This window comes from Mobula birostris, chromosome 2 (assembly GCF_030028105.1).
Source record: "Mobula birostris isolate sMobBir1 chromosome 2, sMobBir1.hap1, whole genome shotgun sequence".
NCBI classification, from domain to species: domain Eukaryota; kingdom Metazoa; phylum Chordata; class Chondrichthyes; order Myliobatiformes; family Myliobatidae; genus Mobula; species Mobula birostris.
In genome coordinates this window covers 215868278-215892177 of record NC_092371.1, presented here as the reverse complement: position 1 = coordinate 215892177, position 23900 = coordinate 215868278, and the positions used below count along the sequence as shown (strand labels likewise).

Sequence of the window (23900 nt, the reverse complement as noted above, 5' to 3'; positions counted from 1 at the left end):
AGTTGTTGCTTTCTGGTCTTGAAGTAAGCGTTAAATTTACTTCATATTTCACTACACCCTATCTTTAACTGACAACGTTATTTAGGGCTCGTGCTTGGTGTTTACGGTATTACTGGGGGGAGGGGGAACGGAGTTTAGTGGAGTAGTTAAACTAGGTGGCCCAAGGTGAGGAATTCATCCTAATTTGACGAAACCCCTTTGTAGATTAATTCTGGGGCCGTGATTGTCATAACTTCAGTTTGTGAGCACGTTATTACAAATTGGAGTAAAAATTTTACTGACGCGATCTTTCCTCTATGTGTGGTTATATTAGAGACATACGTACCCAGAGATAGTCTGTGTCCTTACAATATCTGTAAAATTTGACTGTGGCTGCTTTCTCTATCTAGATTGACTAATTTCAGAGATGTGTCAAGAAGATTTTGGAATTACAGTGCCTAAATTTGATATGTGGTATTTTATTAGCGGAGATGGTAGGGGAAAAAAGTGCATGTTGCTTAATTAAACATGGCAAAACTGGGGGGGGGGGGAACTAGCCTGCTACTTTTAATTGAGTTCCAGTTTGATTAGATCTTCCGCGTTAATAAAGAAAAGAAGTGTACTTTCATATAATATTCTCTGCATACATACCGCTCAGCGGGTGAAAGTTACTGTTTACATGAAAACACGACGCCGCAACCGAGAGTGGGCCGTACTACTGCGCTTTTAGGAACAGCCGGTTTACTGAGCTAGATAAATGCACTATTTTATTAAATTACTCATAGCTGTCCTCTGAAATAGCACAATAAATTTCTAAGTTGTATCAAACTGCTACAAATAAGCATAAACCCCAATGGTAATATCGATTCAACCTCTGGACACAGCAAAGACCAAGGTTCAACTAATCAGTCCTCTACAATTGACTTATGGAGCATCCGCGGCTTGTGCCTGAAGTGGGAGAGCTACCCGAAGAAGTCCATCAACAGCCTGGCGTTGTAGTTCTCAGCATCGTAGGAAGCAGTCAATATCCGTGAATTCTCCAACCCCTGGATGTCCCGTCAGCAGAAAGCCAAGACCAGAATTTGAAGCGCAGTAATATTTAGTTAACAAGGATGGAAGTGGTACCGGGCTATGGGGCGAGAGCTTGGAAATCCTCAACATCAACTCTGGACCTCATAAAATCCTATTGTATCAGATCAAAACTGGGTCTGGAAATCTCCTCCTGGAAACCCCTCTACCCTCAATTGACAACCGATGTCTTTTCCTCGTTAGAAGTCCTTGTGTGCTACCTGGGAACGGAATTTGTGACCGCACTGTTGCACCATTACCAGACAAGATGGCCGAGTCCTCAAATACAGAGCTGCCATTACAAGATTTCCATACAGTGGTGATGGAACCAGCAAGAGAATCAACTAACTTTGCCTTCACCAACATACCTATCACAGATGAATTTGTAGGTCTGTTTTGTAGGACAGACCCTCTGCACAGTTCCCATGAAGACAAAGTTCCACTTTCACACTGAAATCTCATTCATCAAGTTGTGTGCTGCAACCATACTGGAAAATAAGACAGATACTGTGTGGTTCAAATCTGGACATCCCTGAGGTGCTGGAGGCCATTATCAGCACTAGAGTTGCACTTCTCACAAATCTGTAACACTATGGTTTAGCAAACATCTGTCTGCTATTAACATTGCCAGAGGATTAACCCTAATTCAACAAGAAGTGTACCAGTGCACGCCAACAGCACATGGGCATAATAATGAAACAAGGTCATATTTTATGAACTCATACTCATATTTTATCAACTCATGGGCAAACAATTATTTAGATCAATGCTTTGGGTCGTTGCCACATCTAGTTGGAAACTGATGGCAAATGGATTAATCAAATAACTGGAGCAGTAAGATCCACAATAGATTCAATCAGCGGGCATCTTCAGCTGCTTAACCTCCAACATCATGTCAGAAGGGGACATGTTTGTTGACAATTGCAGTGTATTCTGATCCATCTGCAATTCCTTGGAACATAATGCAGTTTATTTCTGCTGCAACAAGAGTAGGTCAATATTCAGGCTTTGAGTGATAATTGGCCACAAATATTCATGCCAAACACTTGCTAAACAATGACGCTGAGTGACATTTCTAACAGAAGACCTCCTAACATCAGTACTCTGGGACTTAGCACTGACTAGAGACTTAATGTATTGTCACGTACATGCTGCAGCCATAAGAGCAGGTCACAGGCTTTATATTCCACACTGAATTATTCCATACTTATTCCTAAAGCTTTCCACAATCCACAAGGCTCAAACACTCGATACCAGAAAAGAAGCCTACCCACCACCCTAACATCCAAGCTTTTCACTATTAGTGTACTGTGACTGCTTTGTGGATCGCTGACCAGAGGCAGTCCACATGGCATGGGTTCATTGTAATTGTCACTGTCATTACCTCCCAGATTCCTGAGCTCCACAACATGTAGGGAAACTAACATTGGTGAACATCACTACCTGAAGTTACCTCCAAGTTAAAGACACCCAGACTTTAAAACTCTGCACTAACTACATCTGTGGGACTATTTTATCACAGAGAAACATAGAAAACCTACAGCACAATACAGGCCCTTTGGCCCAGATGCTATGCTGAACATGTACTTACTTTAGAAGTTTCCTTGGGTTACGCATAGCCCTCTATTTTTCTAAGTGCTATGTATCTATGCAGGGGTCCCTTAAAAGACCCTACCATATCTGCCTCCACCGCCACCGCTGGCAGCCCATTCCATGCACTCACTACTCTCTGTGTAAAAAACTTGCCCCTGATGTCTCCTCTGTACCTGCCTCCAAGCACCTTAGAACTGTGCCCTCTCGTGTTAGCCATTTCAGCTCTGCGAAACAGCCTCTGTCTATCCACACAATCAATGTCTCTTATCATCTTATAGTTGAAATAATTGAAGGAAACAGTTCTCTCAGTCACTGTCTCAAGGAAAATTAAAGATAGGATATACATTTAGTGACCACTTTATTAAAGTGACCACTGAGTGTATGTTCGTGGTGTTCTGCTGTAACCCATCAACTCTGAAGTTCGATGTGTTGTGAATTCAGAGATGATCCGCACACCACTGTTGTAACGTGGTCATTTGAGTTACTGTCACCTTCCTGTCAGTTTGAACCATCCTGGCCATTCTTATCTGTCGTCTCTCATTAACAAGGTATTTCACCCATAGAATTGTCACCTGCTGGATTTGTTTTTTTTTGTTCTTCTACCATTCTCTGTAAACTCCAGGGACTGTTGTGTGTGAAAATCCCAGGAGATCAGCAATTTCGGAGATACTCAAACCTGGCACTAACAATCATTCCATGGTCAAAGTCACTTAGATCACATTTATCCCCTATTTTGATGTTTGATCTGAACAGCAACTGAACCTCTTGACCGTGTCTGCAAGCTTTTATGCATTTATGCTTTTAAGCTGCCGTGTGATTGATTATATATTTGCAGGCACACAAGTGTACCAAATAAAGTAGCCATTGCCTGCTTTGTCAACAATTCCCACATTTTACAATGATTTTTCAACATATTCTGAATGGCTTGAAGAAACTTAAATTTCATTGCCAGTGGTATGTTTGTTAGAACCTTGTGGCTGAACTGAACGTACATCTCAATTTAACCTTTGTTTGAATTTGCGTTAATTGCCACATATTTTAGCAATCTCAGTCTGAATAAATGTTACTGTCAAATGTCATAGTCTTAGAGCACTACAGCAAAGATGAAGGCCTTTCAGCTCGTCCATTCATTGCCTAAAATTATGATGAATGATGTTATTTTAAAAATCTAGGTGATTAAATCAACTTCCAAACTCGAAAGTACAATCATGAACTTGTTTGGTAGCAGGAGATGAACATGTTATTGCAGTATCAGTTGTAGAACCTGGTTATGGAAAGGGTTCAAAGGAGGTTCATGAAAATGATTCCAGGATTGAACCGTTTTGTCATATGAAGAGCGTTTGATGGCTCTGGGACTGTATTCATGAGAATTCAGAAGAATTAGGGGTGACCTAATTGAAAGGTATCAAATGATGAAAGGTCTTGATAGAATGGATGTGAAAAGGGTGTTTCTTATGATGGGAGAGTCTAAGACCAGAGACGTGGCCTCAGAATAGAGGGGCATTCTTTAAGAACAGAGATGAGTAGGAATTTCTTTATCCAGAGAGTGGTGAGTCAATGAAATTCGTGGCCACAGGCAGCTGTGGAGGCCAAGTCTGCATGTATATTTAAGGCAGAGGTTGACAGATTCTTCATTGGTCAAGGCATGAAGGGATACAGGGAGAAGGCAGGAGATTGGGGCTGAGAAGAATAATAAATCAGCCATGATGAAATGGTGGAGCAGACTGGATGGGCCAAATAGCCTAATTCTACTCCTATATCTTATGGTCTTATGACGTGCATAAATAATAGATGAAAAAGCAAAAAGAGCACTCTATCCACGGCGTGTCTGGCTTTTTAAGATAATGTGGGTGCAAAATAAAGGCCCACGTCACATGTGCTCAGTCACAACAACAATGAATACTGAATTTCCACACCTGCTGAGTTGTTGCACTGTTTTAATGATTTTCCTAACATCCGTGAGTCATGCTGTATTTAAATATTTCTCGCAACATATCAGGAGAATTTTGAAATTATGATTGGTCGATTTATCTTCTTAAAATTTTGGGGATGGCCTCAGATTCAGTATAAACATCAATTTTCATTATTCCTAGTCATGCCATGACCACCCTGGTGGTCATTTTGCTCCCTTTTTATGGTCAGTGCACACTGACTGTACGGGAGAGCGGTTTTACCGGCACTCTCCTCTCGCGTCCTTGGGATGAACTTGACCGGCCTTTGAAGGAGATGAGCGGGCTCAACTCACACGCTCTCGCTGAATGAAATTACTCTTCCCAAGAATCTGATCTGGAATTCACATTGTGGGCGAATTTATGTGTAAAGCGCGTCGCATTTTATTCTGAGAATTTAAATTAGTTCATTATTTTATAAACAGTATACGTAACTTTTGTTATCTAATGGGCAACTCCAAGCTCCAAGTTTGCAGCCACTTGGCTGAAGCAACAGTCATTTCAAACAGCGCGTGAAAATTATATTTCAAACGAACAATTTTCAGTTACTCTAAATTAAACTTTTATTCAGACATCGCCCCCTTCTAAATAGACACCGACTAAAATATATTTCATTTGGTTGTTAACCATATAGTAAGCGGAGAGTATAAATAAGACAGCCGCAACTATCAGCTTCGGTGGCTTTGATGGGTCAGGTTCTGCACTAAGCGTTAATACTGATCGCACTGGACACCATGACTAGAACAGGAGCATAGAACACCATAGCGGTTCCTCATCAAATATTTATCGCATGTCTCCCTTCTACCGTATTCCAGGCAGGTTGTGCGAGGCGAGAGCGTGAAAATTGACCTTAATTCTCTGTGCTCGCTGTCCACTTCTCCCTTTGACCCTCGATCTTGGCGGGTCGCTTTGTTCCCAGACTTTGCAAAACGACTTGCTCCTTCCTTCCCGTTTACCTCTCACCCTTTCCTCCTCAACATTCCGTTTATCCTTCCTTCATCGACATCGGCGTCTTCCTGCTCCCTCACTTTCTAACTGATGCTAGATTCCACCCCAACCCTCCCGCTCACTCTCCCTACCGTCACCCAGCTTTCTGCTTTCATCGGTTGCTCCCGTTATATTACACCTCACTGCCTCATGGCCGACTTTCGTCTGCCTTTAGTGAAGTCTCGGTTCTCCTAACCCTGTTTCACCTCTCACCTTCGAGCCTAGCTGCAACCTCCCACTCGCTTCTTCTTTCTTCTACACTCCGTTATCAACATACCTGCCAAACGTTCCCACCTATATCCCTCTAGTCGCCACGCTGCTTTACTCGCTGGTAATTCTACCCAACACCGGTTGCTGCATCCTTTGGTAGGCGCCCACATCCCTTCTCCTCTAATATCCTCCTCCCTGCCATTGTACTTTATAAACATCCCACTATCCCCCCTTGTTCATTTCCACGAAGCTCCAACTGGAAAGGCCGTTCAGCCGAGCTCCAAGTCACTGAGCAGCGAACAGCCGCGGCACTCCGACCCTCACCGGGAGCCCTTAGAGCGGATCGCCAACCTGCCCACTGCCGTCACTGAACCTGACTTGAGTTCACCCGGGGAATGCTGAAGGGTTAAAGTTACAACGTACAATCCCCTGAAAGATAAGATATGCTGTATATAAAATTAATCAGAGCTTGCTTACTTACTTGCTGTCACCAGGCGGAATTCGCAGCTAAACAGCACCAGCATTGCGGAGTTCAAATACAAAAGGAACTGTGCCATTCCGAAGGTCCAAATAAAATACACTCGGTTTGTCCAGCGGTTCGGAGTGACACATGAAAACAATCCTGGCTCCGGGTCTACGAGCACATCTCGGAAGAGAGCAGGAAACGGGAAATAATTCTCTCGCTGTCTCCCATTGGATCGAGTGGCAGGTCCTCAATTCCTGAGCTCAGGGCCGGGGCTGGGGCACAGCAGCCGAGGTGCGGTGCAAAGTTCGCCAGGTTAGGAGAGGGAGAGATGGGGACAGCGAGAGCAACTAGCCTTCTCTGATCAGGTATCGCCGTTCACAAATGACATGGTGCCGGTTGGCAGATTCAGCAGGCGTCCAGAGACCAGGGGGGTCGCTCAACGCAAGGCGAGTCATTCACGTGGGAGTTGGATACACAGCGGGGATCTCTCGCCTTGTTGCTGTAACGGGAAAGATAAATACGATCCTTTCCAGCGCGGAGAGATAATAAAGATAAGCCAGTGTCTCCTCAGTGATAGCTGAAACTTCCCTCGCTACGTGAAATAGAAGACAAGCGCCGGGAAAGCCCGCCCGCCACTGGCAGCGATTGGTTCGTGGAGACGGGCTCACTTCATTGCGGCCAGTGAACGCTAGCGGACAGGGTCCTGACACCGCAGTCCGAGCGGCCGCAAGAAGCAGCTGGCCGGGGGAGGGAGTGAGCGAGCGCGGGCAGCGGCGGCGGGAGCCGGTCGAGACTTAATTTGCCAAGTTTTCCTCTCTGCTCGGAGGAAGATGACGGCACGGCAGGTTTCTGCTCAGTTCGCTGCTGCCATCACTTGTATGGAACGCCGCCCTCAACGCACTAACAGAGAATCAATCGTAAAATAGTCTCCAAAAAGCACTCTAAACCCGCAGATATTGGAAATCTGAAATAACCTTCGCCGTTCGACAACTTCTTGCAGCATAGAAGAACGCTACATTCCAGTGGGCATTGACGTGGAATATTGCCATCTGTATATTAGTGCCCGAAACAGAGGAAGAGAGTGGGAGATCATTTAAGATTGGTGATGCAGTTCAGAGCTGCAATACCAGGCACCTCAGCAGCAACATTTTTTCTTTTTAAAATAAAAGTGAGATCAATAAACTTCAGCCGTTGTAAATGTTGCTAAACATACAATATCAGATTGGTAAACTGACATGACCCGGCGATCAGGTATGGTATTTTGATAGGAAGCGTGAGCGGTTCCAGATAATGTCCCAGTGAGGCACCAACAAGCTCCCCGCGCCCTCCCCCCCAACCGCCCCAATTACACACAGACAAAGAACGTCGAAACCGCCGGCATGCCCCGAGCCAACATCTAACCAAGCTGGAAGTATCTGGAAGTATCCTTATTTAGATGTGTTTCAGTGAAATCGACAGGCTTGTGGCAATAGCTCAATGTCTTACACAATGGAAGCTTATTTTTCAAAGCATAATTCCACAGCCGGAAGAGGGTTGATAGGTGACTGTGGATAAGTGAGCGCTGTCAACATCTGAGGCAATCTGTAAAGGAATTCAACTTGGGCCTATTCTGCGCAGGAAACTTAACGAAATAATGAAATAACGAAATAACGAAATAATAAAATAATGAAATAACGAAATAACGAAATAATGTCGAGCAAACCACTTTCAGATCCAGAAAACGTGATTAATATGTTGCACGTGTTGCTGATATGTAGTCAGGCACCTCTTTAAGCAAACAGTCGTGTACTGTAATTCCAGAAAGAAAAAAAATATAGTGTCAGTGCCTACTTCACGTGAAGTATATTTGTGTATAATTCATCAGCGTTATCACCCAACCTGTCAGGAAGGCCGTTTAAATGTTTACCAACATCTGCACTTTCACCGTAATAGGATGCTGTGAGTGCATCACTGAAACTATTGCTTCCATAATATTTAAAACTGGGTGACTGCAACAAGATCTGATTTCACAACGTGAATTAAGCTGTAAAGGCAGACTAGATTATTCTGAACAACAAAATACAAAGACAGTGCATTTAAATGTTATCTTTTACATCCAGTATGGAAGCAAGCTAACAAACAATATCAAAGTGGATAGAAAAAGCTTGTTCAAGTATATTAAAATAAAAGAAAGATGACAGTGGATCTAGGACACTAGAAAATGAGACCGGAGAAATAATAATGGGAGACAAGGAGATGGCAGATGAACTAAATGACTACTTTTCATCAGTCTTCACTATGGAATACACTAGCAGTGTGCCAGATGTTGAAGGGAGTGAGGGAAGAGAAGTGATGACAGTTACTATTACAAGGGAGAAGGTGCTCAAAAAGCTGAAAGGCCTAAGGGTACACAAGTCACCCTGACCAGATGAACTGCACCCTAGAGTTCTGAAAGAGATAAAGGTAGAAATTCTGAGACATTAGTAATGATCTTTCAAGAATCATTGGACTCTGGTATGGTGCCAGAGAACTGGAAAATTGTAAATGTCACTCCACTCTTTAAGAAAGGGGAAAGGCAGCAGAAAGGAAATTATAGACCAGATAGTCTGACCTCAATGGTTGGAAAGATGTTAGAGTCAATTATTAAGGATGAGGTTATTGAGTACTTGGTAACACAGGACAAGATAGGACAAAGTCAGCATGGTTTCCTGAAGGGAAAATCTTGCCTGATGAATCTGTTGGAATTCTTTGAGGAGATTACAAATATGATAGATAAAGAGGATGCAGTGGATGTTGTATATTTGCATTTTCAGAAGGCCTTTGACAAGGTGCCACACATGAGGCTGCTTACCAAGTGAAGAGCCAATGGTATTTCAGGAAAATTACTAGAATCTTTAGAGCATTTGGCTGATTGGTCGGAGGCAGTGAGTGGGAGTAAAAGGATCCTTCTTTGGTTGGCTGCCAGTCACTAGTGGTGTTCTGCAGGGATCGGTGTTGGGAGTGTTCTTTTTATGTTGTATATCAATGATTTAGATGATGAAATAGATGGCTTTGTTGCCACGATTACAGATTATATGAAGATTGGTGGAGGGTCAGGTAGTGTTGAGGAAACAGGTAGGCTGCAGAAGGACTTCAACAGATTAGGAGAATGGGCAAAAAAAGTGGTAAATGAAATACAATGTTGGAAAATGTATTGTCATGCACTTTGGGCTGGTGCAAAGATGGCACAAATCTGGTGTGAACAGACCAAAGACCAGAACATTTCCAGTAGCAGATGTGGGCAGTGACCATGACCTTGTCATGATGAATATCAGAGTGTGCTTGAGGAGAATCAACAAGCCAAAAAACAGCCGGCTGAGATTCGACCTTGAAAAGCTGAAAGACCCTGCCATCTCTGAAGAATTTCAGGCAGCAATTTGGGAGAAGTTTGCACCAATACTCCCCTTGATGAAGACCTGAAGACCACCACAAATAACTTTAACACAGTGATGATGGAACCAGCAAGCAAAATTCTGGGGAAAAGCCGCCACAAGTCTAAACCATGGGTCACTAACAAGATACTGGATGACACAAGAAGGAAATTAGAGAAAGATAAAAACACAGCAGAACAGAATACAGGAAAATCAACAAGGAAATCAGGAGGGAAATGAAGGGAGCAAAGCAAAGATGGATAGCTGAACAATGTGCAGACATTGAAGATAGCCTCTCCAACAACAACACAAAGAAGGCATTCCAACTGGTGAAAGATCTTACCAAAGAAAAACAAGCCAAAGTGAAAACCATCCAAGACAGAAATGGCAAAAGTCTCACAGAAGAAAAGGAAATAATGGAAAGGTGGACAGAGTACTGTTCAGAACTGTACAACTACCAGAGAAATGGGGATCCAAGCATGCTGAATGTGCAGGAATCTTCCAATGAGGATGACTATCCAATCATGCGTGAAGAAGTTGAAGCTGCAATACGATCACTGAAGTGTGGGGAGTTAGCAGGAGTTGACTTCATCCCTGCTGAACTGCTGAAGCATGGAGGAGAGGCCATGATAGACATGCTTACCACCATCTGCAATAAGATTTGGCAGACAGGTGAATGGCTGACACCTTGGACTCAGTCGCTGATCACTGAACTCCCAAGAAAGGCAATCTCCAACTTTGCCAGAATTGCCGTACCATCAGTTTGATCTGCCATGTAAGCACGGTAATGTTCAGAATCATCTTGAACAGATTGAGACCTCAGGCAGAAGACATCATTGCCGAGGAACAAGCGGGCTTCCATAAGGACAGAAGCACCACTGAGCAGATTTTCAACCTCCGCACCTTCTGTGAGAAACACCTTCAGCACCAGAGAGAGTTCTACCACGTCTTCATAGACTGAAAGAAGGCATTTGACAGAGTCTGGCAGGATACCTTATGGGCCACTATGAAGGAATTCAACATGAGGCAGAAGCTGATTCATACAATCCATCAGCTTTATGCCAAGGAAACCAGTGCAGTACTCGCTCAAGGCACCATCGGGGAGTGGTTCCATACCTCTGTAGGAGTCTGTCAGGGCTGCCTCCTCTCTCCCACTCTCTTCAATGTCTTCCTGGAATGAATCATGAGTATTGCCCTTGAAGATCATGTGGGCACAGTCAGCATCGGAAGGAGGAACATCACAAACCTAAGAATTACTGACGACATTGATAGACTTGCAGGAAAAGAGGACGAACTGGCCAACCTGGTCAGCCATCTTGACAGAGCCTCCACAAAGTTTGGAATGGAAATAAGTGCCGAGAAAACCAAGCTCATGGCAAATGCCAATGGTGCCATCACAACAGACATCTCAGTCCATGGTCAGAAACTTGAGACAGTGCAGCAGTTCAACTACCTGGGGGTAATCATCAGTGATGAAGGATCAAGACCAGAAGTCCTGGCAAGAACCACACAGACAATGACTGCACTATCCAAACTCAAGACGATATGGAGGGACAGCAATATCACCATGAAGTACAAGATCAGATCCCTGTGTGCATTGGTATTCTCCACCTTCCTGTATGCATGTGAGACATGGACCCTCACAGCAGAGCTACAGAGGAAAATACAGGCATTGGAAATGAGATGCTATCGCAACAGCTTGGGCATCTCATACTTGGACCACATCACAAACGAGCAGGTCCGCAAGACCATCCAGCACCACTTTGCCCCCCATGAAGACCTTCTCACAACGATGAAGAAAAGAAAGCTGAGATGGTACGGCCACGTAACAGCATCCAGTGGCCTTGAAAAGACTGTTCTACAAGGAACTGTGGAGGGGAAAAGAAGGAGAGGTAGACGTAGGAAAATATGGATGGACAACATTAAAGAATGGACAGGGAAAACATTTGCGGTGACCCAGGCTGTGGCACACAACTGAGACAGATGGAACAGACATGTGCAAAACTTGTCATGACAGTGCCCCAACAACTCCACCAGGAGTTAAGGGCGCAAGGCAAGGCAAGGCACTTTGGTAGAAGAAATAAATGTGCAGACTATTTTCTAAATGGGGAGAAAATCCAAAAATCTGAGATGTAAAAGGACTTGGGTGTCCTTGTGCAGAACGCTCCAAAGGTTAACTTATAGATTGAATCAGTGGTGAGGAAGGCAAATGCAATGTTAGCATTCATTTTAAGAGGTCTAGAACATAAGAGCAGGGATATGATGCTGAGGCATTATGAGGCACTGGTGAGGCCTCACCTGAGTATTGTGAACAGTTTTGGGCTCCTTATCTGAGAAGAGATGTGTTGGCATTGGAAAGGGTTCAGAGGAGGTTCAAAAGGATGATTCTGGGAATGAAGTGTTATCATACAAGGAACTTTTGATGGCTCTGGGCCTGTACTCGCTGGAATTTGGAAAGATATTCAGCATGGCTTTGTCAAGGACTGGTCTTGCCTTACGGGCCCGATTGAATTCTTTGAGGAAATAACAAAGCACATTGATGAAGGTAAAGTAGTGGATGTAGTGTATATGGATTCCAGTAAGGCATTTGATAAGGTTCCCCATGCAGGGCTCCTTCAGAAAGTAAGGAGGCATGAGATCCTAAGGGGACCTTGCTTTGTGGATCCACAGTTTGCTAGCCCACAGAAGGCAAAGAGTGGTTGTAGATGGTTCATATTCTGCATGGAGGTTGGTGGCCAGTGGTGTTCCGCAGGGATCAGTTCTGGGACCCTTCCTGTTTGTGATTTTATAAGTGACCTGGATGAAGAAGTAGAAGGGTGGGTTAGTAAGTTTGCTGTTGACACAAAGGTTGGGGGTGTTGTGGATAGTCTGGATACCTATGTGTGGCCTCATCACAACAGTGGAGGAGGCCATGGATGGACATATCATAATGGGACTGGTAAGTGGAATTAAAATGGATGACCACTGGGAGATCCCGCTTGTTCTGTGTGACAGAGCGTAGATGCTAGGCAAAGCAGTCTCCCAATCACCACCACCACCATCCCTTCACCATTTCCCATCCCCTTTTCCCTCTCCCGCTTTATCTCCTTGCCTGCCCATTGCCTCCCTTTTGGTGCTCATCCTCTCCTTTTCTTTCTTCCATAGATTCTGTTTCTTTCACCAATCAAATTCTCAGCTCTTTACTTCATCCCTCCCCCTCCAGGTTTCATCTATCAACTGGTGTTTCTCTCTGCCCTTCCCCCACCTTTTAAATCTACTCCTCAGCTTTTTTTCTCCAGTCCTGCTGAAGGGTTTTGGCCCGAAACGTCGACTGTAGTTTTTTCCACAGATGCTGCCTGGCCTACTGAGTTCCTCCACCACTTTGTGTATGTTGCTCGGATTTCCAGCATCTGCAGATTTTCTCTTGAATATGTTCCATTGCGGAGGGAAAGGCTAGTAGGGTAAAAGAACGATGGTGTACAAAGGACGCAGAAAGTCCAGTTAAGAAGAAAAGAAAAGCTTACAAAAAGTTTAACAAACTAGGTACTGTTAGAGCTCTAGAAAATTACAAAGGTGCCAGGAAGAAGCTCAAGAATGAAACTGTGAGAGCTAGAAGGGGTCATGAGAAGGCCTTGATGAGCAGGATTAAGGAAAACCGCAAATCATTCTACTAGTACGCGAAGAGCAAGAGGAGGTGTCATTTGAGAATAGGACCAATCAGGAGCAATAGTGGAAATGTGTGCATGGAGTCGGAGGAGGTAGTGGAGGTATTTAATGAATACTTTGCTTCAGTATTCACCATTGGCACTTGTGGGGATGACTTACAGTGGACTGAAATGCTTGAGTGTATAGACATTAAGAAAGAGAATGTGCTGGAGCTGTTGAAAGGTTAATAAGTTACTTAAGTCGCAGGGGCTGGATGAGGCTACTGTGGGGCGCAAGGGAGGAGATTGCTGAGCCTCTGGCAATGATCTTTACATCAATAAGGATGGGAGAAGTACCAGAGGATTGGAAGGTTACAAATGTTGTTTCCTTGTTCAAGAAAGCGAGTAGAGATAACCCAGGAAATTATAGACCAGTGAGTCTGACTTCAGAGGTGAGCAAGATGTTGGAGAAGATCCTGAGAGGCAGGATTTACTGTATGAGCATTTGGAGAGACATAATCTGATTAGGCATAGTCAGCATGGCTTTGTCAAGGGCAGGTTGTGCCTTATGAACCTAACTGAACTTTTTCAGGATGTAACGAAACACATTGATGAAGGCAGAGCAGTGGAATTAGTGTATGTGGATTTCAGTACGACATTTGATAATGTTCCCCATGCAAGGCTCACTCAGAAAGCAATGAGGCATGGGAGATCCAAGGAAACCTTGCTTTGTGGATCCAGAATTGGCTTACCCACAGAAAGCAAAGAGTGGTTGTAAATGGTTCTGCATTCATCAACTGTGGGATTGAGTTCAAGAGCCATAGGGTAATGTTATAGCTATATAGGACCATACTGTGTTCATTTCTAGTCACTTCACTACAGGAAGGATGTGGATACTATAGAAAGACTGCAGAGGAGATTTACCAGGATGTTGCCTGGATTGGAGGGCATACCTTATGAGAATAGGTTGAGCGAACTTGGCCTTTTCTCCTAGGAGTGATGGAGGATGAGAGGTGACCTGATAGAGGCCTATAAGATGAGGAGTGGCATTGGTCATGGGATAGCCAGGGGCTTTTTCCCAGGGCTGAAATGGTACATGGAGCTTAGAATAATAGAAGGCTACGTGGAATGGAAATTCTAGGCAGTTTCTAGAGTAGGTTACATGGTCAGTACAACATTGTGGGCTGAAGGGCCTGGAATGTGCTGTAGACTTCTATGTTCTATATTCTATGAAATTGCTATTTTATCACCTTCAGTAGAAAAATAAGGCAAATATGTTTTCAATATTTCTGCTATGTCTTTGTCATTAGCTATGAATTTATCTCACTAATTCTTCAATGAACTAATCTAGACTTATTTTGATTTTGTAATGGCTGTATCTTTAGAACACATTGTTACTTTTTATAATTGTTTGCTTCTGCATTCTCCCAATATTTCATTTAAACCTCTCCACCAGTTTATGTTTTAACATTTGCCCTCATTTGAGCAAATGCCTTTAGGATTCCAGTACTTCTGGCATGTAATTTTTCTATAGATTTGATTCTGTTTAGCTCTTTTTTTATACAGTATTCCATTTTCATTTCCTTAGATTTGAGGTTTAAAAGAATAGGTTTTCTTGTACTCTACATTACTGCATTTATAGAACTGTTAGCTTGTGAGATTTTATCACTGTCAACCTTTCTTCATTCCATTTCATTAAAAATTTGTTCTTTTGCATTTTTGCAGTTTTCTCTTTCTTTGATATGTGTCATCATTTTCTCCCTTTTTGTTACTTGTTTCTTTTACATTGAATGTTAAGATTTTTGCTCTATATGTAGGCATTCACAGATCATGGGATTCTGAAGGCCCTACAATGATGAAGATTTAATTTTATATGCTAACACAAAAGACTGTGCATGCTGGAATCTGGAGCAAACACAAGTTCGGTTGCTGGCCGAACTCACCATTTTTGGAGGGAAATGGGCTGTCAACGTTTCAAGTTAAGACCCTTCAACTAGACTGTTGCTTCTTCTGCTGATAGTATCAAAAGTAGGAAAGGAAATTTGTACAATGGATTGATTTCCTCAATATATGTGGCATGTAAGGCTTTTTCAGTTTTCACATCTGCACATTCTTTCTAAAGTATGATCAAAATGGCACAGAAGAGCATTTCCGGTGTAACTAGAGCATGGACGAGCAAGAAATATTCTAATCACTTTTGGACGGAGGTAGCATCTGTTTTAAGTAGCTTGCAAATGTATTTCAAAATGCTGTAAATGCTTATAAATGGTTGCAGATAATGTAAGGGTCAGTTAAATCAATCTTGTCAGAGGAGACTACAAAGGCAGTTGCTGAGTTGAGCTCAAAAGGAAAAGGAAGAATTGGAATTTGATAAGGCGAGATTAGCAGGAAATTGAGGGAATGGTTTAGAATAAAAACATTGAAAAATTGCTCACAGCACAGCTGTGAGTAACTTCTTTTGATTATTTTTTTCAGGATGCAGGTATTGCTGGCAAGACCAGCATTTATTGTTCATCCATAATTCACTTGATCTACCTTCAGTGGCCACTTTAATAGATACTTCTTCTACATAATAAAGTGGTCACTGAATGTATGTTCATGGACTTCTGCTGCTGTAGTCTACCCATTTCAAAGTTTGAGGGATGCTCTTCTGCGGACCACTATTGTAACGTGTGTTTATTTGACTTACTGTCACCTTCCTGTCAGCTTGAACTAGACTCACCATTCTCCTCTGATCTCTCTCATTAACAAGGCATTTTTGCCCACAGAACTGCCACTCACTTAATGTTTTTTTTTGCTTTTCACACCATTCTCTGTAAAATATAGGGATTGTTGTACATGAAAATCCCAAGAAATCAGCAGTTTCTGAGATACTCAAAACATCTCATCTGGCAGCAGCAATCATTCCACTGTTAAAGTCACTTAGATCACATTTCTTAGCCATTCTGATGCTTAGTCTGAATAACAATTGAATCTCATAGAACCATAGAACACTACAGCACAGAAAACAGGCCATTCGGACCTTCTAGTCTGTGCGGAAACATTATTCCGCTAGTCCCATTGACCTGCATCCAGTCCATAACCCTCCAGACCTCTCCCATCCATGTACCTATCCAATTTATTCTTAAAACTTAAGAGTGAGCCCGCATTTGCCACGTCAGATGGCAGCTCATTCCACACTCCCACCACTCTCTGAGGAAAGAAGTTCCCCCTAAACCTTTCCCCTTTCACCCTAAAGCCATGTCCTCTCGTATTTATCTCTCCTAATCTAAGTGGAAAGAGCCTATTCACATTTACTCTGTCTATACCCCTCATAATTTTGTAAACCTCTATCAAATCCCCCCTCATTCCAAGGAATAAAGTCCTAACCTGTTCAATCTTTCCCTATAACTCAACTCCTGAAGACCTGGCAACATCCTAGTAAATCTTCTCTGCATTCTTTCAATTTTACTGATATCCTTCCTATAGTTAGGTGACCAGAACTATGCTGTAGGTATTTCATTGATGCCATTCAGTGCCCTTGAGATTTGGGGGCTTAGGACTGATATGTACCCATTTGATGGTTATTGGTCATTGAAACTAGAGTTTTCGGAAGCAGATGTTGGAGTAACTGAGATTATTGACATACTTGTGTTGGTCTGCCCTGATCCAGTTGAAAAGGGGGAAGCTTCCATCCTTTTGGGAAAGAATACTTCTATTGTGAGAAGGCTTATGGGAGCATGAAAGGAGAGAAATGGAGAGAATTTTTTTAAAACCCTGTGTTCAGAGCTGCTTTCGAGAAGGTGAAAATTCCTCCGAAGCAGGATGATGAGCAGAAACGAGGAACTGTGTGGTACAGCCAGTCAAAGCCTGTCATGTTACATCCTGGAGAAGTAGCTAGAGTGACGGGATCCCCGAAATTTGCTGGAATTCCCATTGCCTCAGCCATCCAGGTGGATGCTGCTGATAATCAAGAGGAAGAGAGGAGTCACGCTTACCTGCAGGAGTGTTGCTGAGATCTGAACTGCAGAAAACTTTGGCTGTCTACGCAAACAGTGATTATCAGGAACACCACAGGAAGAGATATTACCCTCAGCTGTGGAATGCCGAAAGCCCGACTTTTTCACTGTGACAGTAGTGTCTAGTCTTCCGGGGAAAATAGAAGAGAAGCAGTAAGTTGACATCAAACTCATTCAACTTTGGTGATTCACTGATACCAGAGGAATGGAAAAGGAGATTAACTGAGAAGATGTTGGAATGTGAAGGTGTCTTTTCTACTGACGAGTTTGATGGGTACTTGCCACAGTATTAGATTGACAGAGGACACGCCATTCCAAGGGAGGTTTCGGTAGTGCCAGCGGAGGCTGAAGCTGTTCAGCATCACCTGCTTAAACTAAGTTTAGTCATGGGGTAGGGGGACATGAACCACTTGAAGGTATGAATGACAGACAGTAGACGGTAGTCACTCTAGTAGACAGGAAAAGTCACAAGGAGTTATTGAAGGTGGGGAATTTCAAGATGAGATAAGGAGGTCTCAGAGGAAACCTCTAGCTAGGCTGGCAGAGGATGCAGCTGGGAAACAGAGTGTTATGTCTGTTCCCATGGTGAGATATGCTACTTCCATTTACAAATGGATTGGGAGTCCTGAAATCACAAACTTCATTAGAACACTGTATTATTAATAATGGTTTAATAAGTTCCACAGTCATGACCACATGACTATTTTTGGTTGAGGGGAGACTGTGATGCCCTAGTTAAAGTTTCTACTGCTATGCTGTAGGTATTTCATTTTAGCATTTTTCTGTAAAACCAGGGTGTCCTACTGGTAGATGTTTTGGTTTTGGTTTTGGTTTTGGATAAGGATCCCTGCTTTTCAACTTAGGAATGTGGTGTCAGCCAATCAGGATGGCGGGAACTGGAGAAAGTTCTAGAGAGAGTGGGGTGAAGAACATTTTGTGACAGACTGTAGTCTCTTTTGGGGTCTTTTCGTGGGATCTGCGGAGTGGGACAGAAGGTAAGATCCTGCAGAGTCCCCGTTGCAAGAAGTGCTTTCTGCATATGAATGGCTCCGAGGATGATGGGCAATAGTCCTGGGAGAGAGCGAGCCAGTTTGCTCGAGATGATCTTCGAGGGGAGATCGAAAATGTGTTGGGTGCCTTCAAGCAGACCATGAGTCCAGCACATGAGTAAGAGGTACACCCCTGAATGCCCAGCTTTGGAAGAGATGAGCTCCAACAGTGAGATGAGCTAACTGCTACATTTCCGTGGTGCCCCAGCATAGCATGTCAACATCTTACTAACTTTAACCCATATGTTTCAGCAATGTGGAAGGAAATTGGAAAACCTGGTGGAAACCTATACTGTTACAGGGAGAATGTACAAACTCATTACAGACAGTGGTGGGAATTGAACCCAGGTCACTGGTGCTATTAAGCATCGTTCTAGCCACTTTGCTACCATGCCACCACAAGTACCATTTTCCAAAGATTTAATTTCACCTTTCAAATATAGAAATGTTTTCACCACAATTATTTAGTACCATATTTCAAATACTAAATATCTTTAGATTACAGCAATATTTCAGATCTAATAATTTTGACTCTGATGACAGAAGTTTAAATATTTCTGCTTTCCACAAAGAAGAGGTAAAAAACTCAATACTGTCATTGACACCAGTGGATACCTTGACAGGTTGTGTGATCTTGTACAAAATCAGTGGAATTATTAGGTTCAAAGTTAAGCGGTAATTAATGCTTACTTTCTCTTCCAGAACAAATTTTTACACCCACATGATGTTTCATCAATTTCAGCAATGCTGTCGTAGAAAAAATAAATCTCTTTTCTATATTTAATCTTCTTGCAAGATATTTTATGTTACTGTGCATATAAGGGCATGTGTACAACTGTGAAGCATTTAGTTCCATTAAATGAAGCAATGGCAACTGAGTACTTCACAACAGAGAAGTAACAGGGTAGAATATCATGTTAATAACAGAGCATTGAATGTTTAATGGGCTCTTAGTTGTAATATGCAATTCAGATTAGTCTAGTGTGCTGCACAATAAAATCACATTTTAGCAAAATTGGGAACCACTGACTATCCAGGAGAAAAAACACAGATGACTCTACTAAAAATGAACAGGCAGCATGTACTGAGATTACTTTCTCTCATCTTTAGTAATATTTTTTTCATAATTGGATTATATATAACATTTTATTAAGAACTCCAGAGTGAACATGATTTTGGGTGGTAGAGTGAATTCTAAATGGTAAACCAATAGCCTTTTTTTGTATTGATACATTGGTTTGACACAGGAGATACAAGAGACTGCAGATACTGGAATCTGGAGCAAAATGAAACAGCTGGAGGATCTCAATGGGTCGAGCAGCATCTGTACTGGGAAACGGACAGTCAACACTTTGGATGAAAGCCCTTCATCTAGACTACACTACACTGAATTGGTTTAACAATGATGTCATCTGAAAAGAAAATCATGATGTATCTCAATTAATCAGAATCTGCCATATTGTTCTTTGCTTTAAACCCCTAGCTAGGCTGGCAGAGGATGCAACTGGGAAACAGTGTTATGTCTGTTCCCATGGTGAGATATGCTACTTCCATTTACAAATGGATTGGGGGTCCTGAAATCACAAACTTCATTAGAGCACTGTATTATTAATAATGGTTTAATAAGGTCCACAGTCATGAGCACATGACTATTTTTGGTTGGGGGGAGACTGTGATGCCCTTCACTCATTTACACCTGAAGTTAAGGCAGCTGATTAGATAAATTATGTTCATCTGACCTAAAAGCAGAAAAAGCTGGAAACACTTCAGCAAGGTGGGCAGCTTCAGCGGAGGGAGAAAGGGGAACTATGTTTCAAGTCAGGGATCCTTCTTCAGAACTGGAGAAGTAACATGTTTCTTTGTGTCCAAGACCGAAAATATCATCTCTGTTTCTCTCCCCACAGATGCTACTTGACTACTTGAAATATTTTCAACATATTCAGGTTTTCATTCTGATTTCCAGCATCTGCACTTATGCTTGCTCCAATTATGGATACTGCACTGGTAACCTGTATTTTTGGATCAGTGGATCAGTGGCTGCATCACTGATCCACTGATCCAAATAGGATCACCAATGCCCTTGAAAGGAAAAACTTACAAAACATAGTGGATACAGCTGAGTCCATCACAGGTAAAATCGTCCTCACCACTGAACACATTTCCAAATGTTGCATCATCAAGACTCCCACCATCCAGGCCGTGGTCTTTTCTTGCTGCTGCCATCAGGAGGGTGGTACAGGAGCCTCAGGACTCACACCATCAGGTTCAAGAACAGTTATTACCCCTCAACCATCAATCGGGATCTTGAATCAGAGGGGATACCTTCATTCACCCCAAAACTGAAATGATTCCACAACCCACGGATTCACTTTTAAGGACTCTACAATCCGGGTTCTCAATTTTTTTTTTTTGCTTATTTATTTATTATTTTTTATTTTCGTTTTGTATTCGCACAGTTTGTTTTTTTTGACACTTTTGTTGTTTGTCCATTTCTGTCATGTGTGGTTTTTCATTTTTTTCTATCATCTTTTTGTAATTACTGTGAATGTCTCAAGAAAATTAATCTCAGGAAAATATAGGGTGACATATATGTACTTTAATAGTAAATTTACTTTAAACTTTGAACTTGGATGTTTGGGTGTGAAATACAGTGGAAATTTGAAGAAACAACTGGCAGATCTGCATAGTTCTGCTGCTATGACTCATGTAATTGTCCAGCAGGGAAGCTTCTCAAAACTGGATTCTTGGGAGTTTGGTAAAGCAGTGAAAATCTATGGTTGTTTCTCATTGTTTATCCTTTGTATTCTAACATTTTCTTATGAGCCAATCAAATTAGTTACTGTACAAGTACTATCTTCTATTTGCTATCAATGGAAAAAAGAACTACAGCCAGAAAGTAACTCTCCCATCTCTTTCAAAAGTAATTAAAAAATAATGTAAGAAATGAGTCATAGATCACTACAGTGAAGAGGCAGGCCCTTCAGCCCATCTAGTCCATACTGAACGTATTGACCTGCACTGGGACCATAGCCCTCCATACTCATCCCATCCATGTACTTATCCAAACTTATCTTAAATGTTGAAATCTACTCCACATCCTCCACTTCTTCTGGTAGCTTATTCCACACTCATACTACTCTCCGAGTGAAAATATTCCCCCTCAGGTTCTCCTTAAATATTTCGCCTTTCATTCTTAAAATATGACCTCTAGTTCAAGTTTCACCAACCTTAGTGAAAAAGGCCTGCCTGCATTAACCCTCATAATTTGGTATACTTCTATAAAATTTCCTCTCATTCTCCTCTGTTCCAGGATGGTCCTTGCAGTCTCAGTCTCAATGTAGTCAAGCTATTATTCACAGAAGTATTGGATGATGTATCCAAACTTTGAAAATCGACTACTCAATAGGCTGATGAGGGTCTTTCCATCATAATTCTTGACTTGGAAGTATATATTAGTCCTTCTTTTGTAATCAGATGCTCTGTATACACACATGACTGTGTAGCTAGGCATAGCTTAAAAACCATCTATAAATTTGCTGATCAATACAGCCATTGTTGGTACAATCTCAGGTGGTGACGAGAGGGTGTACAGTAGTGAGATATGCCGACTAGTGGAATGGTGCCGCAGCAACAACCTGGCACTCAACGTCAGTGAGATGAAAAAGCTGATTGTGGATTTCAGGAAGGGTAAGACAAAGGAAGACATACTAATCCTCAACGAGGGATCAGAGGTGGAAAGAGTGCGCAGCTTCAAGTTCCTGGGTGTCACGATCTCTGAGGATCTAACCTGGTCCCAACATATCGATGTAGTTATAAAGAAGGCAAGACAGCGGCTATACTTCATTAGGAGTTTGAAGAGATTTGGCATGTCAACAAATACACTCAAAAATTTCTATAGTTGTACTGTGGAGAGCATTCTGACAGGCTGCATCACTGTCCGGTATGGAGGGACTACTGCACAGGACCGTAAAAAGCTGCAGAGGGTTGTAAATCTAGTCAGCTCCATCTTGGGCATTAGCCTACAAAGTACCCAGGACATCTGTAGGGAGTGGTGTCTCAGAAAGGCAGCGTCCATTATTAAGGACCACCAGCACCCAAGGCATGCCCTTTTCTCACTGTTACCGTCAGTTAGGAGGTACAGAAGCCTGAAGACACACACTCTGCGATTCAGGAACAGCTTCTTCCCCTCTGCCATCCGATTCCTAAATGGATATTGAATCTTTGAACACAAATCATATCCTAGATTGACCTAACTATTATAAACAAATAAAAAGTCCAGCACAAGAAGAAATTCCATTAAAATGATCTCCAGCTTCCCAAACGTTAGGTATGTAAATCAGATGTGATCTAATTTAGAAGCAACTCATACAATAAAGTAATCATATCATATTTGTGGTATATTACAGAGGAAGAACCATCATTAAGGAGAAAGATAGTGCATAGAGCACCTAAAGGCCAATCTACTTTTCAGATGTTTAGACCCAATCTGATCTTAGGCTCAGCTCCATTTTCTTGCCTACTTCCTTCCACAAAAAGCTGTTAACAAAAAGTGAAGTACAAGAAGCTGTCCATTGCTGCCTTTAGTATATTCAATGCATCTAGGCTCTCTGGAGTAGAAAATTTCAAAGATTCACAACCTTCTGGAGGGAGGTTCATCATAACCTTGTCTCAAATGAGGATCCCAATGTTGTGGAAATGTACCCTAAAACCTAGATTCCCTCAGGAGAATGAACATCTCAGTATTTACCCTGACAAGTACCTTCAGAACCTTAGATGCTTCCATAAGATTACCTCTTATTCTTCCAAATTCCATGGAGTATAGGCCCAATTTGTTAACCTTTCACTCGACAACCTTTTCATCCAAGGACATTCTCTAAATGTCCTCAAATGCAAATACATCCCTTGTTAAATTAACAGGTCAAAATTGGAATGCTAACCCAAGCATGGCCACCTAATACCTTATGTAATTGTGACACAACTCCCTTCTTCTAGCTTTTATTTTTCTTTGCAATAAAGGCCAACACTCCATTTGCCTTCTGGATTACTTGCTACGCCTGTGTATTTCATATAGTATATAAGAGAAAACAAGGAGCCCTCTACACTGCAGTGGTCTGTGGTCTCACTCCATTCAAAATTACTCTTCAATTCTTAATATCAAGGTGAGTGTCTTACTTAAGGCATCTGTATTCTGTCTTTTTATTTTCCTCCTCCTCACGGCTTGCTTTCCCATCTATCTTTTTCAGGAAGTTTCACTGCAATACAACATCATTAATATAGATTATAAATAGTTCAAGCCTTAGCACTGATAACTCTGGTACCCCATTAGTTACTGACTGCCAAGCTTAAATGTTAGCAATTTATCCTGACTCTTGTTTTCTGTGTTCATGAACACTACCTCACTTATTTTTTTAATTTCTGTTTTTTGCTCACTTACTTTAACTTAACTGTTTAATAGACATATATGTGTGTTCATCCATTGTCGACGTCAATGAGGACCTCGACATCATTTGATGGTGTCGAGACTAGCGCATGATTTGGATTTAAGTGAGGGAGAGTTGCACAGTGTCAGCCTCACTCTCTCTTCCCAAT

The 23900-nt window shown here is 42.2% G+C and overlaps 1 protein-coding gene across 2 annotated transcripts in view; it reads right to left on the bottom strand.

Annotated features, from left to right (window-relative positions):
• The window catches only part of fndc4a (fibronectin type III domain containing 4a), a 216672-nt gene extending 209177 nt beyond the window's left edge, over positions 1-7495 (bottom strand). The window contains exon 1 of one of the 2 annotated variants that reach the window (XM_072279032.1): positions 6268-7495. In XM_072279032.1, coding sequence (XP_072135133.1) covers positions 6268-6343 — 76 coding nt within the window. In that variant the 5' untranslated portion in view covers positions 6344-7495. The remainder of the gene's footprint in view (positions 1-6267) is intronic. The other variant, XM_072279024.1, reaches the window with a different exon arrangement.
• Between the last annotated feature and the right edge of the window lie 16405 nt (positions 7496-23900).